At 63.3% G+C, this 13574-nt stretch overlaps 1 protein-coding gene across 2 annotated transcripts; it reads right to left on the bottom strand.

The window, feature by feature from the left end:
- Nucleotides 1–2710: 2710 nt before the first annotated feature.
- Nucleotides 2711–13574, bottom strand: OGFR (opioid growth factor receptor). 2 transcript variants are annotated; one of them, XM_070486241.1, is made up of 8 exons: nt 13451–13574; nt 12321–12526; nt 8831–8899; nt 8210–8288; nt 7193–7271; nt 6395–6461; nt 5652–5800; nt 2711–4050 (listed from the first exon to the last, which is right to left on the bottom strand). In XM_070486241.1, the coding sequence occupies exons 2-8, from the start codon at nt 12483–12485 to the stop codon at nt 3006–3008; spliced, it is 1653 nt and encodes a 550-aa protein (XP_070342342.1). In that variant the 5' UTR covers nt 12486–12526; nt 13451–13574; the 3' UTR covers nt 2711–3005. The 2 variants fall into 2 exon arrangements, with proteins under 2 accessions (XP_070342342.1, XP_014704647.2); XM_014849161.3 differs by lacking the exon at nt 13451–13574 and having other exon boundaries at nt 12321–12541.

Below are 13574 nucleotides of genomic sequence, written 5' to 3'. Positions count from 1 at the left end.
GTGGGCTGGATGCCAGTTCCCGCCCAGCCGGCCGCACACAAGCCCCCCATTCAGCTGGGCCCACCTGGGCGGGCGGGGGCTCCCCTGCCGCCCCGCGCCTCCCTGCCGAGACAGGCAGGGGGAAAAAAGAAGCCCAGTGGCATTTTTTTGGCCAGCCTCTGAGTTAAAATTATCCCAGCACTGGTGACTTACACACATATACCTTTTAGCAAAAAAGAAAGGCGCTCTTTTCTCCCTTTGCCCCTCGCCCCAGTGTGCAGAGGGAGGAATCCCACAGTGAAGGGCTCCTTTGGAGAAGGGGCAGCCCTAGTCCTGGAAACGGGGTGCAGGAGTTGCATATCCCATCTCAGGGTCCTGAGTGGGACCCAGGAAGCCCCCCAGAGATAGCAAGCACCCTTGTGCCAGGGGTAGACAGGGCCCCCACAGCCCCGGTTCCTGCCTTCTGGCCCTGTCCTGGGAAAGAGTCTAGACCCATGCCTGCTCGGCTGGGAGCACCTCCCACTCCCAGGGCCCTCGCCCCAAACTTTAACTGTACTGAGTGGTCTGTCCACATCAGCCATCACTGGCAGAGGCCAGACTCTCACCTGGCACCCTCCCATTTCCCCCAGGAGAGAGCCAAGTGGTGGCCCTGGAAGACCTGGCAGCCCCCACCCCAAGGGAGAGCCAAGTGGTGGCCCTGGCAGAAAGTAAGCACCACCATGACCCGGGGGCCCGAGCAAAATTGTGATGAACGGTGACTCCAAGGCTGGCATGGCAGTTCCCGTGTCTCATAAGCCTTGGGCAGCTATGGGGTTACAAAGTTGGGCAAGCCGTGCTTCACCCTGGGGGGTAGGGGAACATCAGGGTAAGGAACACCGCCTGGGGTCAGGCAGCCTCAATGGCCACCCAGTGGACTCTCAAGCATGCAGGTCACCTACAGGGCCCATTGAACGTGCAGATTCCTGGCCCCACCCGTGTCTGAATCTTCAGAATTCCCTGGGAAATGTCCTCTAAGCTTGTAGGGTGCTGCAAGTGCTCCCTTTCTGCAGGTGGGAACTCGGGACACGAGATGATGTGAACGCACACAGAGGGAGCGGACGGAAGAGGACAGGGAACATGCAGGGAGGCAATGGCTCAGTGGAGAATCTCACTTCACTGTGGGTTGGACTGTGGGCTCCCTCAGGCCTGGCCACACCTCAGATGGGGTGTGTGTGTGAATTCTATCCAGAAGGGCCAAGAGAAGCTAGAAAGTTCCTGCCCTCCAGTGGAGTCCGTGTCATCCCAGGACACTCTCAGAAACAGCAGGGTGGGGCTGGGGGCAAGACCCTTCCTCCCACCAGTTCTCCTCCTCAGTCCCTCCCACATGGTCCACAGCCCATTTCTCCCTCAACCCCACGTCCAGCACGTGGCCAGTGAGGGCTCCTGCTGGACCAGCCTCAGAGGAAGCCCAGCTGGCCTCAACCTGGTGCTTGGAACCTCACTCCACCCCCGCCCCCAGCACAAACACACCCCCGGCTCCGTGCAGACCCCCCTGGAGAGCAGCCCTGCCTCAAAGCCCAAAGAGCCACAGTGAGCGGCCTCATGCCACCCGTGCCTCACGGCGGAACCAGAGCACTGTCCACTGCTCTCCCCGAAGCCTGTGCCTAGGTCCCTCTGCTGGGCACAGACCCCCTCCCCTAGGGGTGCTCAATGCGATTTCCATCTCACTTCAGGCTTCGAGCTTCCCCATCTGAACTTGAGCCCGAAAATGGTCTCAACTAAGGACCCTGACCACGGGGTCACTGGGATCCTGAAGTGATTGACACCCCATACCCATCTCAGTTTCCCCTCCCTGGTGGAAACCCCATCTCTGAGCCAAACCAGAGTTCAGGCACTGGGGGTTCCCCCATTCCAGCAGACCAGGGCTGGGGGAAGGAGCCAGCTGCAAAGGTCAGACTCCTCTGTGACCCAGCACCAGGGAAAGTTAACTCGGTCTCCCCCTCCCCAACCACTTCCCGTTTGTCCAGCACACCTCTCCACACCATCAGTGCTTTCATGGATCACAGCTAAACTCTCAGAAGCAACCATGCTCCTCCCTCCGCCCTAAGGAGAGCAGTGTGCTCCGTCACTCCTTTCACTCCACCAAAGGCGAGTGTGCGGCTCTCCGTAGTCTCCTCACTGGTTGGTGGGGATGTAGAAATGCCAGTGCATGGGCGGAGGTGGGGGCGGGCCGGGCTGGCCCAGGGGGACAAAGCTGGGCTGGGAGCCAACCGTGCCCCGCGGGGAGGGGGCTGCTGTGGTGGGAGGCACACTGTGCCCATGCCAGGTCGGAGGAGCCCAGGGGTCCTGGGACGGCTGCGGGGGATGGCGGGAGCTGCGCTGCCAGGATGGGGACAGAGCTGGCAGAGCCACAGGCGCTGCTGAGCTTGCTCCCCAAGGTGCATCGCGGCACCCTGAGCCACGGCAGGCGAAGGCATGGGCCAGACCCGATGCCGCAGCACTGCTCCCCCGACCCAGCGCACCCCACAGGACTGTGCACAAGTCCCCAGACCTGCTCTTGAGCTGGTGACAAAGACAGCCAAGGGATCGTCTTGTCCCAGAGGCTCCAGGAGGACGTGTGCTTGGGGCCTGTGGTCAGGGTGCGGGCGAGGAGGGCACTTCGCACCAGAGGGAGGGAGTCCCGAGCAGCAGCCCTCATGAACCCAGCCCCAGCCCCCACCCACCACAGGCCCACTGTCCACACCCTGAGCACTCAAAGTCAAATGAGTTTATTCAGAAAGGCCTCGGAACCAGACTAAGAAAATGAGCCCCACTCCCCCAAGACTCTTAAAGGCCAATTTCCAAAGATAGGGGCAGGGCACAGAGCGGGGAGGTGGAAAAGAGGGCGAGGTGGGGAGGACCCACAGTCCTTGGCCTTCCCTAGGGGGGCGTGTCCTTCCAGCGGCTGCAATGGCTGCTGCAGTGACCACAGGGAGGGGCCAGCACTGCTGGGTGCTGAGGACAGCTGGCACCATGGCTCCCAGATGGACAGCTGGCTCTCCTTTCCCTTAAGACTTTGGAGGTTCGGCAGATGGCCCCACTTCCGTCGCCACAGCCTTCTCATCTGCTGTGGGTCCTGCAGCCACTGGGCTCTGGGGGGCACCCTGCTCCGGCCCCGAATAGCCTTCTGCCTCCTCCTTGACCCCATTCTCACCCTCTCTGGCCTCAGGGCGTCCTGATGGGGCAGGGGGCCAGGTGGGGGCTGGTGTTGGGGCCTCACCACCGGCCACCACCTCAGTGTCGACCACCACCTCAGTGTCGGCTTCGGTGCCCTGGTCCACCTTCCTTCGCTTTCTCGCCTCGTCGGCCACCTTGGCCACACTAGGCTGGGGGCACGGCTGCTCCACCTCCCCTGGGTCCTGGCTGCTCATTTCCTGGGTCCCTGCCTGGAGGCTGCCCTGGCTGAGGGCACAGCCCTCCAGGTTCAGGGCGATCTTCTCCACCTCTGAGGCACCCTGGAGGGCCTGTTCCCCTGGGGCCTGCTCAGGCCGGTTCACCTCCAGCTTCCTCTTCTTGCTCTCCTTAGGACTTGAGGGCTCCGGCCCCTCCTCCCTGCAGCCCCTGGCTTCATCTTCCTGGTCCCTCTCCAGGGCTGACGCCTCCTGGGGCTCTGCACTTCCTGGCTGGGAACCTGGGGCCACACTGTCCCCCTCCTTGTCCTTCCCCGGCTCACAGGTCCACCCCCGGGCACCAGACGCAAGGAGAGAGTCCCCAGGGCTCTCGTCCACCTCGGTCTGCCTGGGGCCCACCCGCAGGGGCGGACGAGGTGGAGAGTGTGGCCTGAACCTCTTCAGCTTGTCGTGGGGACCCCAGACGAACTTGGAGCGGGGCTCGAAGTGCTCCCACGCAAAGTGCAGCAGCTTGCGGCGCTGGTGCCGGCAGCGCACGGTGAACACGAAGTAGTCCAGTGCGCTCTGGCGCACGCCCGACAGCTCCCCGTGCACAAGCGTCTCTTCCAGGAAGAAGCGGGCCAGCGGGGCCTGGTAGCGCTCCAGGCCCAGCTCACCCAGCGACTTGAGGATGCGTGTGATGCGGAGGTTGTTGTGGCTGTGCCTGGGGGCAGGGTGAGCAGTGGGGGCGCTGGTGGGCTGCGCACCGGTCCCAGTCAAAGCCTGCCTTCCCCCACCCTGCTCCACCCCACCCTCCAGGACCCTGGTGTCCACCAGCAGAGACACTCCAGTCCACATGCCCAGTCTCTGTCCCCACCTGCTCCCACCCTGGGCCTCGCCTCAGTCCCTGAGAAAAAGGTCCCTGGTCCTGGACCATGCAGGTGCGGGATTGTGATGCATCCTCTACAGGGATGTCCCTTAGTCCCATGGAACCCCTTCACCCTGAGTGGCAGGAGGAGGCCAGGGGACCCTCCAGAGCAGGGGCCTCCAGTATGGGGGCCTCAGTCACCCGCATGCAAAGGGGGCTGTGCCATCAGCAGAGTGACTTCCTGTCTGTGCTCCCCACCCAGCGCTTCTCAATGGGGATGAAGGGGCTGTGCCTGCCGTCAACCAGGTGCAAGGCTCAGGGACGCTGACAGGCGGGTTGAGCCCCATTGGTAACCTGACCCCGGCCCACAAGGGCAGGAGGGGCACAGCCAAGAAGCCAAACTCCTTCTGGGGCTTTCTCTACGTTTCCACACCCTACCAGGTAGGACTACCCACACCTGCGAGCAAGGGAGAGGGTGCTCAGAGCCCCGGTCACTTGTCCAAGTGCTGTGCCCCTGGAAGTGCCCCCACATCTGCCTGAAACCTAGCACAGCCTCATGCTCAACTGGAGATCCCCACACTGCAGGGGTGGGGTGCAGGGCGGGGGGCAAGAGAGAAGGGTGGGGTGTATGGCAGGGGGCAGCAGGGTGGGGTGGGGCACAGGGTGTGGGGGGGCCACAGGGAGGGGTTGGCACAGGGTGGGGGCCACACAGTGGGGTGGGGTGCAGGGTGAGGGGGCAGCAGGGTGGGGTACAGGGCGGGAAGGCAGCAGGGTGGGAGGGCAGCAAGGTGGAGTGGGGTGCAGGGCAGAGGGACAGCAGGGCAGGGGGGGCAGCAGGGTCGGGGGGAAGCAGGCTGGGGTGGGGTGCAGGGCATGGGGGCAGCAAGATGAGGGGGCAGCCGGCTGGGGTGGGGCACAGAGCAGGGGGGCAGCAAGGTGGGGTGAGGCAGCAGGGTGAGGTGGGGCACAGGGCAGGGGGGTCAGCAGGGTGGGGGGACAACTGGGTGGGTTGGGGCAACAGGGTGGGGAGGTGCATGGCAGTGGGGGCAGCAAGGTGGAGTGGGACAGCAGGCTGTGGGGGAAGCCAGGTGAGTTGGGTGCAGGGTGGGGGGCAGCAGGGTTGGGGTTCAGCAGGGCTGGGGTGATGTAGGGCAGGCAGACAGCAGAGAGGCGGGGCAGCAGAGTGGGGGGTGCAAGGCAGGGAAGGCAGCAGGGTGGGGTGGGTGCAGATTGAGGGGGGCATCAGGATGGGGGTGGTGCAGGGCTGGGGTGGTGTAGGGCGGGCGGGCTGCAGGGTGGCGGCAATGCAGGGTGGGGGGCAGCAGGGTGGGGTGCAGGTTGAGGGGGGCAGCAGGGTGGCGGCGATGCAGGGTGGGGGGCAGCAGGGTGGGGTGTAGGTTGAGGGAGGCAGCAGGGTGGGGGCAAGCCAGGGCAGGGGGGCAGCAGGGCAGCCTCACTCGTTCAGGTTCCGGAAGCACTTCTCGTAGTTCTGAGCCCGGCACACCTTGCCCGTGTCCCGGTCCTCCAGCTGGATCCCGTAGAACCCCAGCATGAGCTCGTAGGCCTGGACAAACCGCTCCCTGACCTCCTTGGAGCTTTTAAACTCCTGGAAAACACACGCAAGGAGAGCGGAGAGCTCAGTGGCCCTCGGGCTGGCTGGTGCCTCTCTCAGGCCGTGATCCACCTAAGGGCCCGGCCCCAGACTTTTAGGGTAGAGTGACGAGGGAGGAGCCGGGATGTGTCCATGCAGCTCTCCCTTTACTCTGAGCTGTTACGAGGCTCATGGGCCTGAGGCACCTGCTTCAGCCCCGGGAGGATCTCCTTGAGCCGCTGGGCAGAGCTCAGGGGCCTCCGAGGCTGGCTGGGTGGCAGGAAACACCACCATCTCCTCTGCAGACCAGCTGTACCTCCCGCGGGCCCTCAGCTCCCCGAGCCCCTCACGTCCCTCCAGGGGTGACAGAGGCCAAGCCTCTGCTCTGGACTCCCTGACTTGAGGCCAACTGCTGCTGAAAGTCAGATTTTCCCAGAAGCCCGTAAAGAGCACCCAGGGGCGCAGGCGAGGACCACTTTGGAGGGAAGATAGTTACACTGGGGGCTCTTCCAGCTCCTGTGCTCCACGAGGCTTCCAACAGCACGTAAACACCTGTGGCCAGACAGGACCCCTCCCTGGGCAGGTGGCTTCTCAGACCCTAGGGCTCACCTCGACCTCCCGGAGTGTGAGGGGCTTGGCGTGCCAGTTCACTCCTGGCTCCCGCAGAGGAAACAGCCTTCAGGAGAAGAGACAGCACAGGCCCCCTGAGTGGCAGACAAAGGCTCCCAGCCACGCTGGCACAAGCTGGCTGGGTGGCCTGGAGCAGCTTGCCGCCCTCTCTGGGCTCACTGCTCAACTCTAGGAGGGGCTGGCTGGACAAACCTGTGCTGCAGGCTCTCCCGAGTCAATAAAGCCAAGGGGTGAGGGCAGGAGAGCTCCAGGGAGCTGTCACAGACAAGGGCACAGGACAGGCGCGCAGGGCCTACGCCCAGCAGCAAGGCTGATCTGCCACCATCCACCCAGGGCGGCCCAGCTTTCCCTTTGGTTCTGAAGTTCTTTCTTTCCGGTCATTAATGCTGCAGAATTGTTCTCCGTGACGCCCTGTGTGCTGTGTGCTGTCCTCACAGGCACACTGTGTTCGCAGGGCAACATCATGGGTCTCCCAGGCAGCAATGCAGGTGAGGGTCACCTCGAGCTGCCATGAGAACCCTGCCCCCTCGCGGGTCAGAGGGGCTCCCTGGCACAGGTGAGCATCTGCAGGACAAGCACTCCTACCCCGGCCACTGCTGGCCCCGCAGTGAGTGCTGTGCACCTTCCAGAAAGGATGAGCGTGCCTGCTCAGTAAGCACCAGGGTGCCTCGGGAAGAGGCCAGGGTCCTGCCTGAGGTGGGGAGCCCCTTCATCTGCACCCCTAGCCCCTCCCCCAGAGCCCTTCCCCCCAGCGCCTCCCCGGTCCCTCCCACTCACCACTGGATGTAGGAGTGATTGTCCTCCAGGAGGTCATACTTGTCCTTCCAGTTGAGAAGAATGTCCTCAATGAAACAGCCTAGCAGCCCCACGGGAGGGGGACAAGTCACCTCAGAGCTGCCAAACGCCCTGTTCCCGCCTCCACCCCTCCTTTCTGGAGGAACCAGGGACTCAGCAGCTCTGCACTGCACACCTCACATCATTTTAACCCCCCAACTTACGCCCTCTTTGCAGTCTGGAAACAGGACCCCCATTGCTGACCGAGGGCACATCAGAGAGAGAAGACCACACCGGGTGCACTGGGTGGGAGGGCCCAAGAAGCCCCTCGGGAGAAGGACAAGTGGTCCCAGCCCAGAAGGGGGTCTCCCTGCTCCCCCAAACCACAGCCTGTTAGCTGGAACTCTGTCCTCAAACAGAACCTCCAGGCAAGCCCCACCCAGTAGCCTGGTGTCCCGCAGGGCGGCCACTGTTTGTGCAAAGGGCCAGGTGAGTATTTGAGGCTGCGTGGCCACATGGCCTCTGCTGCAATTACGCTGCATTGTGGCGGGAAAGCAGCCACAGACAACACATAAATGAACGGGCGTGGCGGTTCCAATGAAACTTCACCTATGGACACTGAAATTTGGATTTCATGTAATTTTCACGCAACACAAAATATTAGTCTACCTTAAATTTTTCCCAAGCATTTAAAAGTGTAAAAGCCATTCTTACTCAGTTTACACATGCGGCTTTCCCACTCCAGCAGCAGAGCTGAGTAGCTGGACAGAGACCCTGGGCCTGCAGGGCCACCAACACTTGCTGCCCAGCCCTCCACAGCAAGTCTGCAGGCCAGCTCCAGGCTGCAGGCTGGGGCGCTGGTCTGCTCTCGGCAGCCTCCAGGGGGCACCTTGGGGCTATCTGAAGGCCACCAGCCCAACGCTGTGGCCTGTCCCAAAGCATGTCCTAGTGGACTGGTCAGGCAGAGGGGAGAGCACCCACCCCCCAGGACGGAGCTGCTGGCGGCCGAGGAGGACGCACCGTTAGGCAGGAACCGGATCTCGTTTCTGTAGAAGCTCAGGTTTGGCATGTCGCCATTGCCGTCTCTTTCTACCAAATCCTGAAGGGCCGGAGAAAGGTGCTGGGTGGGACATCATTGGAGACAGGCTGCCTCCGAGGGCCCATTAGACTAAAGCATTCCTAGGGGATGGGGTTCTGGGACCTCCAGACATTCTGCAGGCTGGTGAGGACCCTGAGCACCCAGCCGGCACCCCTCACCCCAGGAGAGGACCGGCCTCCCTGCAGACAACAGCAGCCCCCCCTGACCACCACCTTCCCCTCCTCACCACAGTGGGCCAGCGCTGGGAGGTCCCCTTCATCTGCACCCAAAGGCAGCCCAGGGGTTGCCTGAGACTCACAGGTGCAGAGGGCAGGGGCTGCGATGGGCTCGTGGGGCCAGGCTCCCGTGGACTGGTGCTTTTACCATGTTTTAAAGGTAAGGCACCCGTCACCCCAGACACAGGGGAAGAGCAGTAGGCCCAGGTGGGGTTTCAGGCAAGACACGGGACACATTGTCCAGCTGGCCTTCTCTGGCTGGAGAGCAGGAGGGTCTTGTCCCTGCCGGGCTGCTGAGGTGTGAGGGTGCTGTGGGCGGCTACGTACCGGGTAGTGGTGCCGGTACCTGTGCGTGTCCTGCATGGCTCGCCGGTTTCGGGACCCCATCATCCTGGACTGAGAAGACAAGAGGCGAGATGAGACCCCCATGGGAGACCCTCCCCACTCCTCCAGGCAGGCCAGCAAGCAGGACCCACCCCAGCGAGCCCTCGTCCTGGTGAGGGCCCCAAGGACCTGGGTCAGCAGTCAGCAAAACCAGAGGGGGCTGGAGTGGCTGCAGCAAGGGCTGTCCCTGCTCCACCCCTGCTCCACTCCTCACTCGCTCCAGCCCTCAGGACCCCCAGGCCAACGCGCAGTTCTTGGAGTGCAGCCCCCCAAGCTCCAGCTTTGCTTCCTCCTCCCATGTCTGCTAGCTACCCCGACTCGGGCCGCAGCCTGTTATATGCCCCCAGGAACCCCGCCTGCCCCAGTGCATTCTCCTTGTGCTGTGCTCTAAGTTGTCACCAGGCTTGAGTCCCCGAGGGTAGTGGCCTTGCCACCTACACCCCGGTAGGGGCCCCAAATGCCTGTTGCAGGGTCCAGTGAAGGGATGAATGATCAAGCCCCAGGGAGCCAATCCCAGCCCCACCCAGCCCCACTCTCACTGACAAGACCCTGTGTCTCCTGGCCTCCAGCCCTGTGGGGGTTGGGGTGGAGGGAGGCTCCTTGCTGCCCCCCAACCCCTGCAGCCCCTGTCCCTGCAGACCAAGCACCCAGGGATCCCGGGAAGGCTGGGAGGTAACTGGTAACCAGGATACTGGGTAAAAGCAGCCCGACCCACCCTACTTCAAGGGTGGGGGGCACGGGGCAGGGTGAGCCCAGCTTGGGGTCTGACTGAGGCTAGGGGAGGAGGAGGGGCTTGGGCAGATACAGCCCCTGGGTGTGACAAGAGGGCACAGCTCATCCTGGGGAAACTCCTGGGTTCCAGGATCCTGGAAGGAGCGAAGGAGCATTGGAAGGAGAGTTAGGAGCCAGGCCCACCACTGCGTCCCCTGGCTCCAACTCTTTCCCCAGCCCCCAAGATGCCCTCAATGGTTCTGAGCTCCAGCTGGGGTCTGGAGTTGCCTCTCTGCCTGATTTCTAAACCAGGGCCAGCTGGTGAGGTTCTCTTCTACCGGCCAAGGGCCAGGAGAGGAAACAGAAACTCAGCAGAAGTTGGCCCCACCTCTCCATCAGTTTCTCCTTCTCCTCCCTGCGGCCAGCTGGGCACCTCTCAGGGTCATCAAGAGGATGGGGCTTAACTGGACCCCGGCCGTGTACAAAGCTCAGAGCAGGGCCAGCCCCACAGGTGCACATACGCCACAGCCCAGGACAAAGTACAAAACAGCTCCACCAGGACGCAGTGCGGGGCAGCCGGGGAGCGCCATGGGGGTCCATGAAGGACCGAGGCCCAGTGCGGGGCAGCCCGGGAGCGCCATGGGGGTCCATGAAGGACCGAGGCCCAGTGCGGGGCAGCCGGGGAGCACCATGGGGGTCCATGAAGGACCGAGGCCCAGTGCGGGGCAGCCGGGGAGCACCATGGGGGTCCATGAAGGACCAAGGCCCAGTGCGGGGCAGCCCGGGAGCGCCATGGGGGTCCATGAAGGACCGAGGCCCAGTGCGGGGCAGCCCGGGAGCGCCATGGGGGTCCATGAAGGACCGAGGCCCAGTACGGGGTAGCCGGGGAGCGCCATAGGGGTCCATGAAGGACCAAGGCCCAGTGCGGGGCAGCCCGGGAGCGCCATGGGGGTCCATGAAGGACCGAGGCCCAGTACGGGGTAGCCGGGGAGCGCCATGGGGGTCCATGAAGGACCAAGGCCCAGTGCGGGGCAGCCCGGGAGCGCCATGGGGGTCCATGAAGGACCGAGGCCCAGTGCGGGGCAGCCCGGGAGCGCCATGGGGGTCCATGAAGGACCGAGGCCCAGTGTGGGGCAGCCGGGGAGCGCCATAGGGGTCCTCGGGGGAAGGGGAAGGGATTGGGACTTTGTGGAAGAACAGAAGCTGTAGCAGGAGGGAGCCGGGGAAGATTGTGGGCATCTCACGAGGTGGTCAAGGAGCCAGAGCACTGCTTCAGGAGCATGGCCTGTGGAACTGCAGAGAGGACAGTGTCCTCTCACTTAATCCATGCCACACCTGGCAGGAATCTGCCTTGGGGACAGAGCCAGACTCCTGCCCTCTGACTCCAGGCCTGTGAGCCTGACCACTGCCTGGCCTGCCTCCTCAAGCAACTCACACCTGCCCAAACACTGCGATGTGCAGAGGCAGCTGGCCCTCCAAGCAGGCCCAGGAGGCCCTGTGGGTCCTTCCTGCTGACCACCGCAAGACACCCAGAGATAAACCCGAAAACCAGAGCTCTCATCTGCCACCAGGAGCACCCATCCCAGAGACCACAGGAGCTGGAACCCAAGACTCTCTAGACACAATGCAGAGACACCTTCATCCAACAGCCATTGAGACACAGGGCGACAGCTCTCATCCCCCCCTCGTAACACCTGGAACCCCAGCTGGGACGACAGCACCCACAGACGGAATGCAACACCCAGTGAGTGCCAGCAAGTAATCACCGGTAATGATGAGTAATCAGCAGCAACAGAAGTAACCAGTGGTAACTGGCAAGTAACCAGTGGTAACAAAAGAAACAGCTGGTAATGACAAGTAACCAGTGGTTATGATAGGTCACCTACTCTATGACAGTAGTGATAAGAGTAACCAGTGGTGACAAAAGTAACTGGTGGTAGGGACCAGTGATGGGTGGTGACAAGAGTAACAGGTGGTGGTAACCACAAATAACCAGTGGGCAGGACTGGCAGCCCACTCAGGCAAGTCACATCAGCGCAGGCTCTAAGGCCACCTCCAGGATGGCGGAGGTTGGCCCCAGCCCACGTGGGTGGGTGCCGCACCCAGGGAGCAACAGTGGGGTTGGGGCACACTGTGGGCTCATGGGCCTGAGCACCCGGGTCTTGGGGGGTGGGGAGAGGGTGAGGTGCTCCCTGAGCGGCACTAGGGTGGAAGCAGGGAGTGCCAAGAGGCCGAGAGGCTGGCAGAAGCAGTGGAGGTGGCCAGCTAGAGAGCTGGGATCTATTTAGAGGACAGAGATAAGGAACTGGAGGTGGGATGTAACACAGGGAGGGAAGTCAAGGATGCGCCCAGGGCATCCCCTGGAGAAAGTGTCATTATCATATTCAGTCCTGGGGATGCAGGTCTGAGGGTGGCCCTGGATGTCCCTGCAAGGTCCATTGGCTGGGCCAGAGGTGGGGGGGCACAGGTCAGGGCAGATCTCAGGGTGTCCAGGGGGTCATGAGGGGAGCAGGACAAGGTCTCAGGTCTGGAAGAGAGCAACAGCTGGAGAGGAAGAGCCGAGCCCTCAGCCGGGTCCCTAAGAGGTGCCTCCGCTCCAGCCCCGGGGGGACGGCTTTCCCTGGAGCAGGGACACCTGACCCCCATTCCGCGGCGGCACGGCAGGCCTCCCCAGGGGCGCGGGGGTCCGGGCCGGGCGCCGGGCCGTCCGGAGGGGCTGCACCTGGAGCGCTCGGGGCCGCGGCTCCTCCTCGTCCTCGTCGTCGTCCTCCGCGTCCGCGTCCCCCGGGCCGCCGGCCTCGCCATCCTCGTCGCCACTGGCGCTCGGGCCCTCGTCGTCGTCCTCCTCGTCCTCCTCCCAGGTCGAATCCCAGTCCTGGTCGTCCATGCTCGGGCGGCGGCGGGGACCGCGCTCCGGCGGAAGCGAAACTGAAAGAAGAAGGAAGCGCGGGGGCGGGCCGGGGGGGCGGGCCGGGGAAGCGCCGCCCAGCGACCCCGTGCTGCTGACGCCGTCGGCCCCGAGGATGCCCGCCCCCAGCTGTCCCCATGGTCATGACTGCCTGGAGGTAGCCACGCACGGAAGTGTCCTCCCCAGAAGCATGTAGCCCGAAGGATGCCCCCCCAGGGTGCCCTCTGGAAGATGTTTCTAGAGGACCCCTGTCCCCCAGAGACCCTTCCCGAAAATCCCTTCCCCCCTGAACGTAGCCCCTGGAGGACACCTCTCCGCCATGATACCCACCCTGGAGGATGACCTCAGGGACAACGTCTCTCTGAAGAATGCCCCCTGGAGGCTGTCCACAGAGGATGTACCCCCCCCAGGAGAGCCCCTCCCAGAGCACCCCCTCCCCCGACATGCCCCTCAGAGGGTTTCCCCTAAGGCCCTCCCCTCTGAGAAGGCCCCTCCCTGCAGGATGCCTACCCCGGAGAATCCCTCCTCCAGAGGATGTCTCTGGAGCACCCACCCCTAGAGAATCACCCCCCAGGATGCCGCCCTAGAGTAATGTCCCCGCCCAGGGGATGCCCCCAAGGATGCCCTCCTGAAGGAAGCCTCCTCTGGCGGATTCTTGAGGATGCTGATGTCTTGGAACCCGGCCCCCCGGGGAATATCCTTTCTCCCCAGAGAATGGCCCTCCTAGAGAGTGTCCCCCTGGAGGGTGTCGCCCCTGGAGAGTATCTCACCGGAGAGTGTGCCCCCTGGAGAGTGTTCTTCAAGGACGCCCACAGCAGGATATCCCCCTACGAAGATGCCCCCTAGAAGGATACCGCCTGGAAGTTGTCCCCCCCAGATGAATGTCCCCCGAAGGTGACCCTCCAGGATGCTCTCCAGGTGTCAGCTGGGGCTGTTTTCCTCACCTGAGGAGCAGGCTGCTTCCAGGCTCTCTCGGATTGTTGGCAGAACCACCTTCTTGGGGCTGTAGGACGGAGGTCCCCCTGTCCCTTCCACAGATGGTTCACCACTGGGCAGTTTGCTTCCTCA

The sequence above is a fragment of the Equus asinus genome, chromosome 15 (genome assembly GCF_041296235.1).
Source record: "Equus asinus isolate D_3611 breed Donkey chromosome 15, EquAss-T2T_v2, whole genome shotgun sequence".
NCBI classification, from domain to species: Eukaryota; Metazoa; Chordata; class Mammalia; order Perissodactyla; family Equidae; genus Equus; species Equus asinus.
This window is presented reverse-complemented; position numbering and strand designations above follow the sequence as displayed.

Bases quoted from the DNA above. Each gene is read 5' to 3' on its own strand.
- OGFR (XM_070486241.1), bottom strand. From the start codon at position 12,485: ATGGACGACCAGGACTGGGATTCGACCTGGGAGGAGGACGAGGAGGAC. The intron at 8,900-12,320 runs GTGCAGCCCCTC...TTGTCTTCTCAG, and splicing joins CGCGGCCCCGAGCGCTCCAG to TCCAGGATGATGGGGTCCCG. The intron at 4,051-5,651 runs GTGAGGCTGCCC...CCCTGCCCCCAG, and splicing joins TGCTTCCGGAACCTGAACGA to GCACAGCCACAACAACCTCC.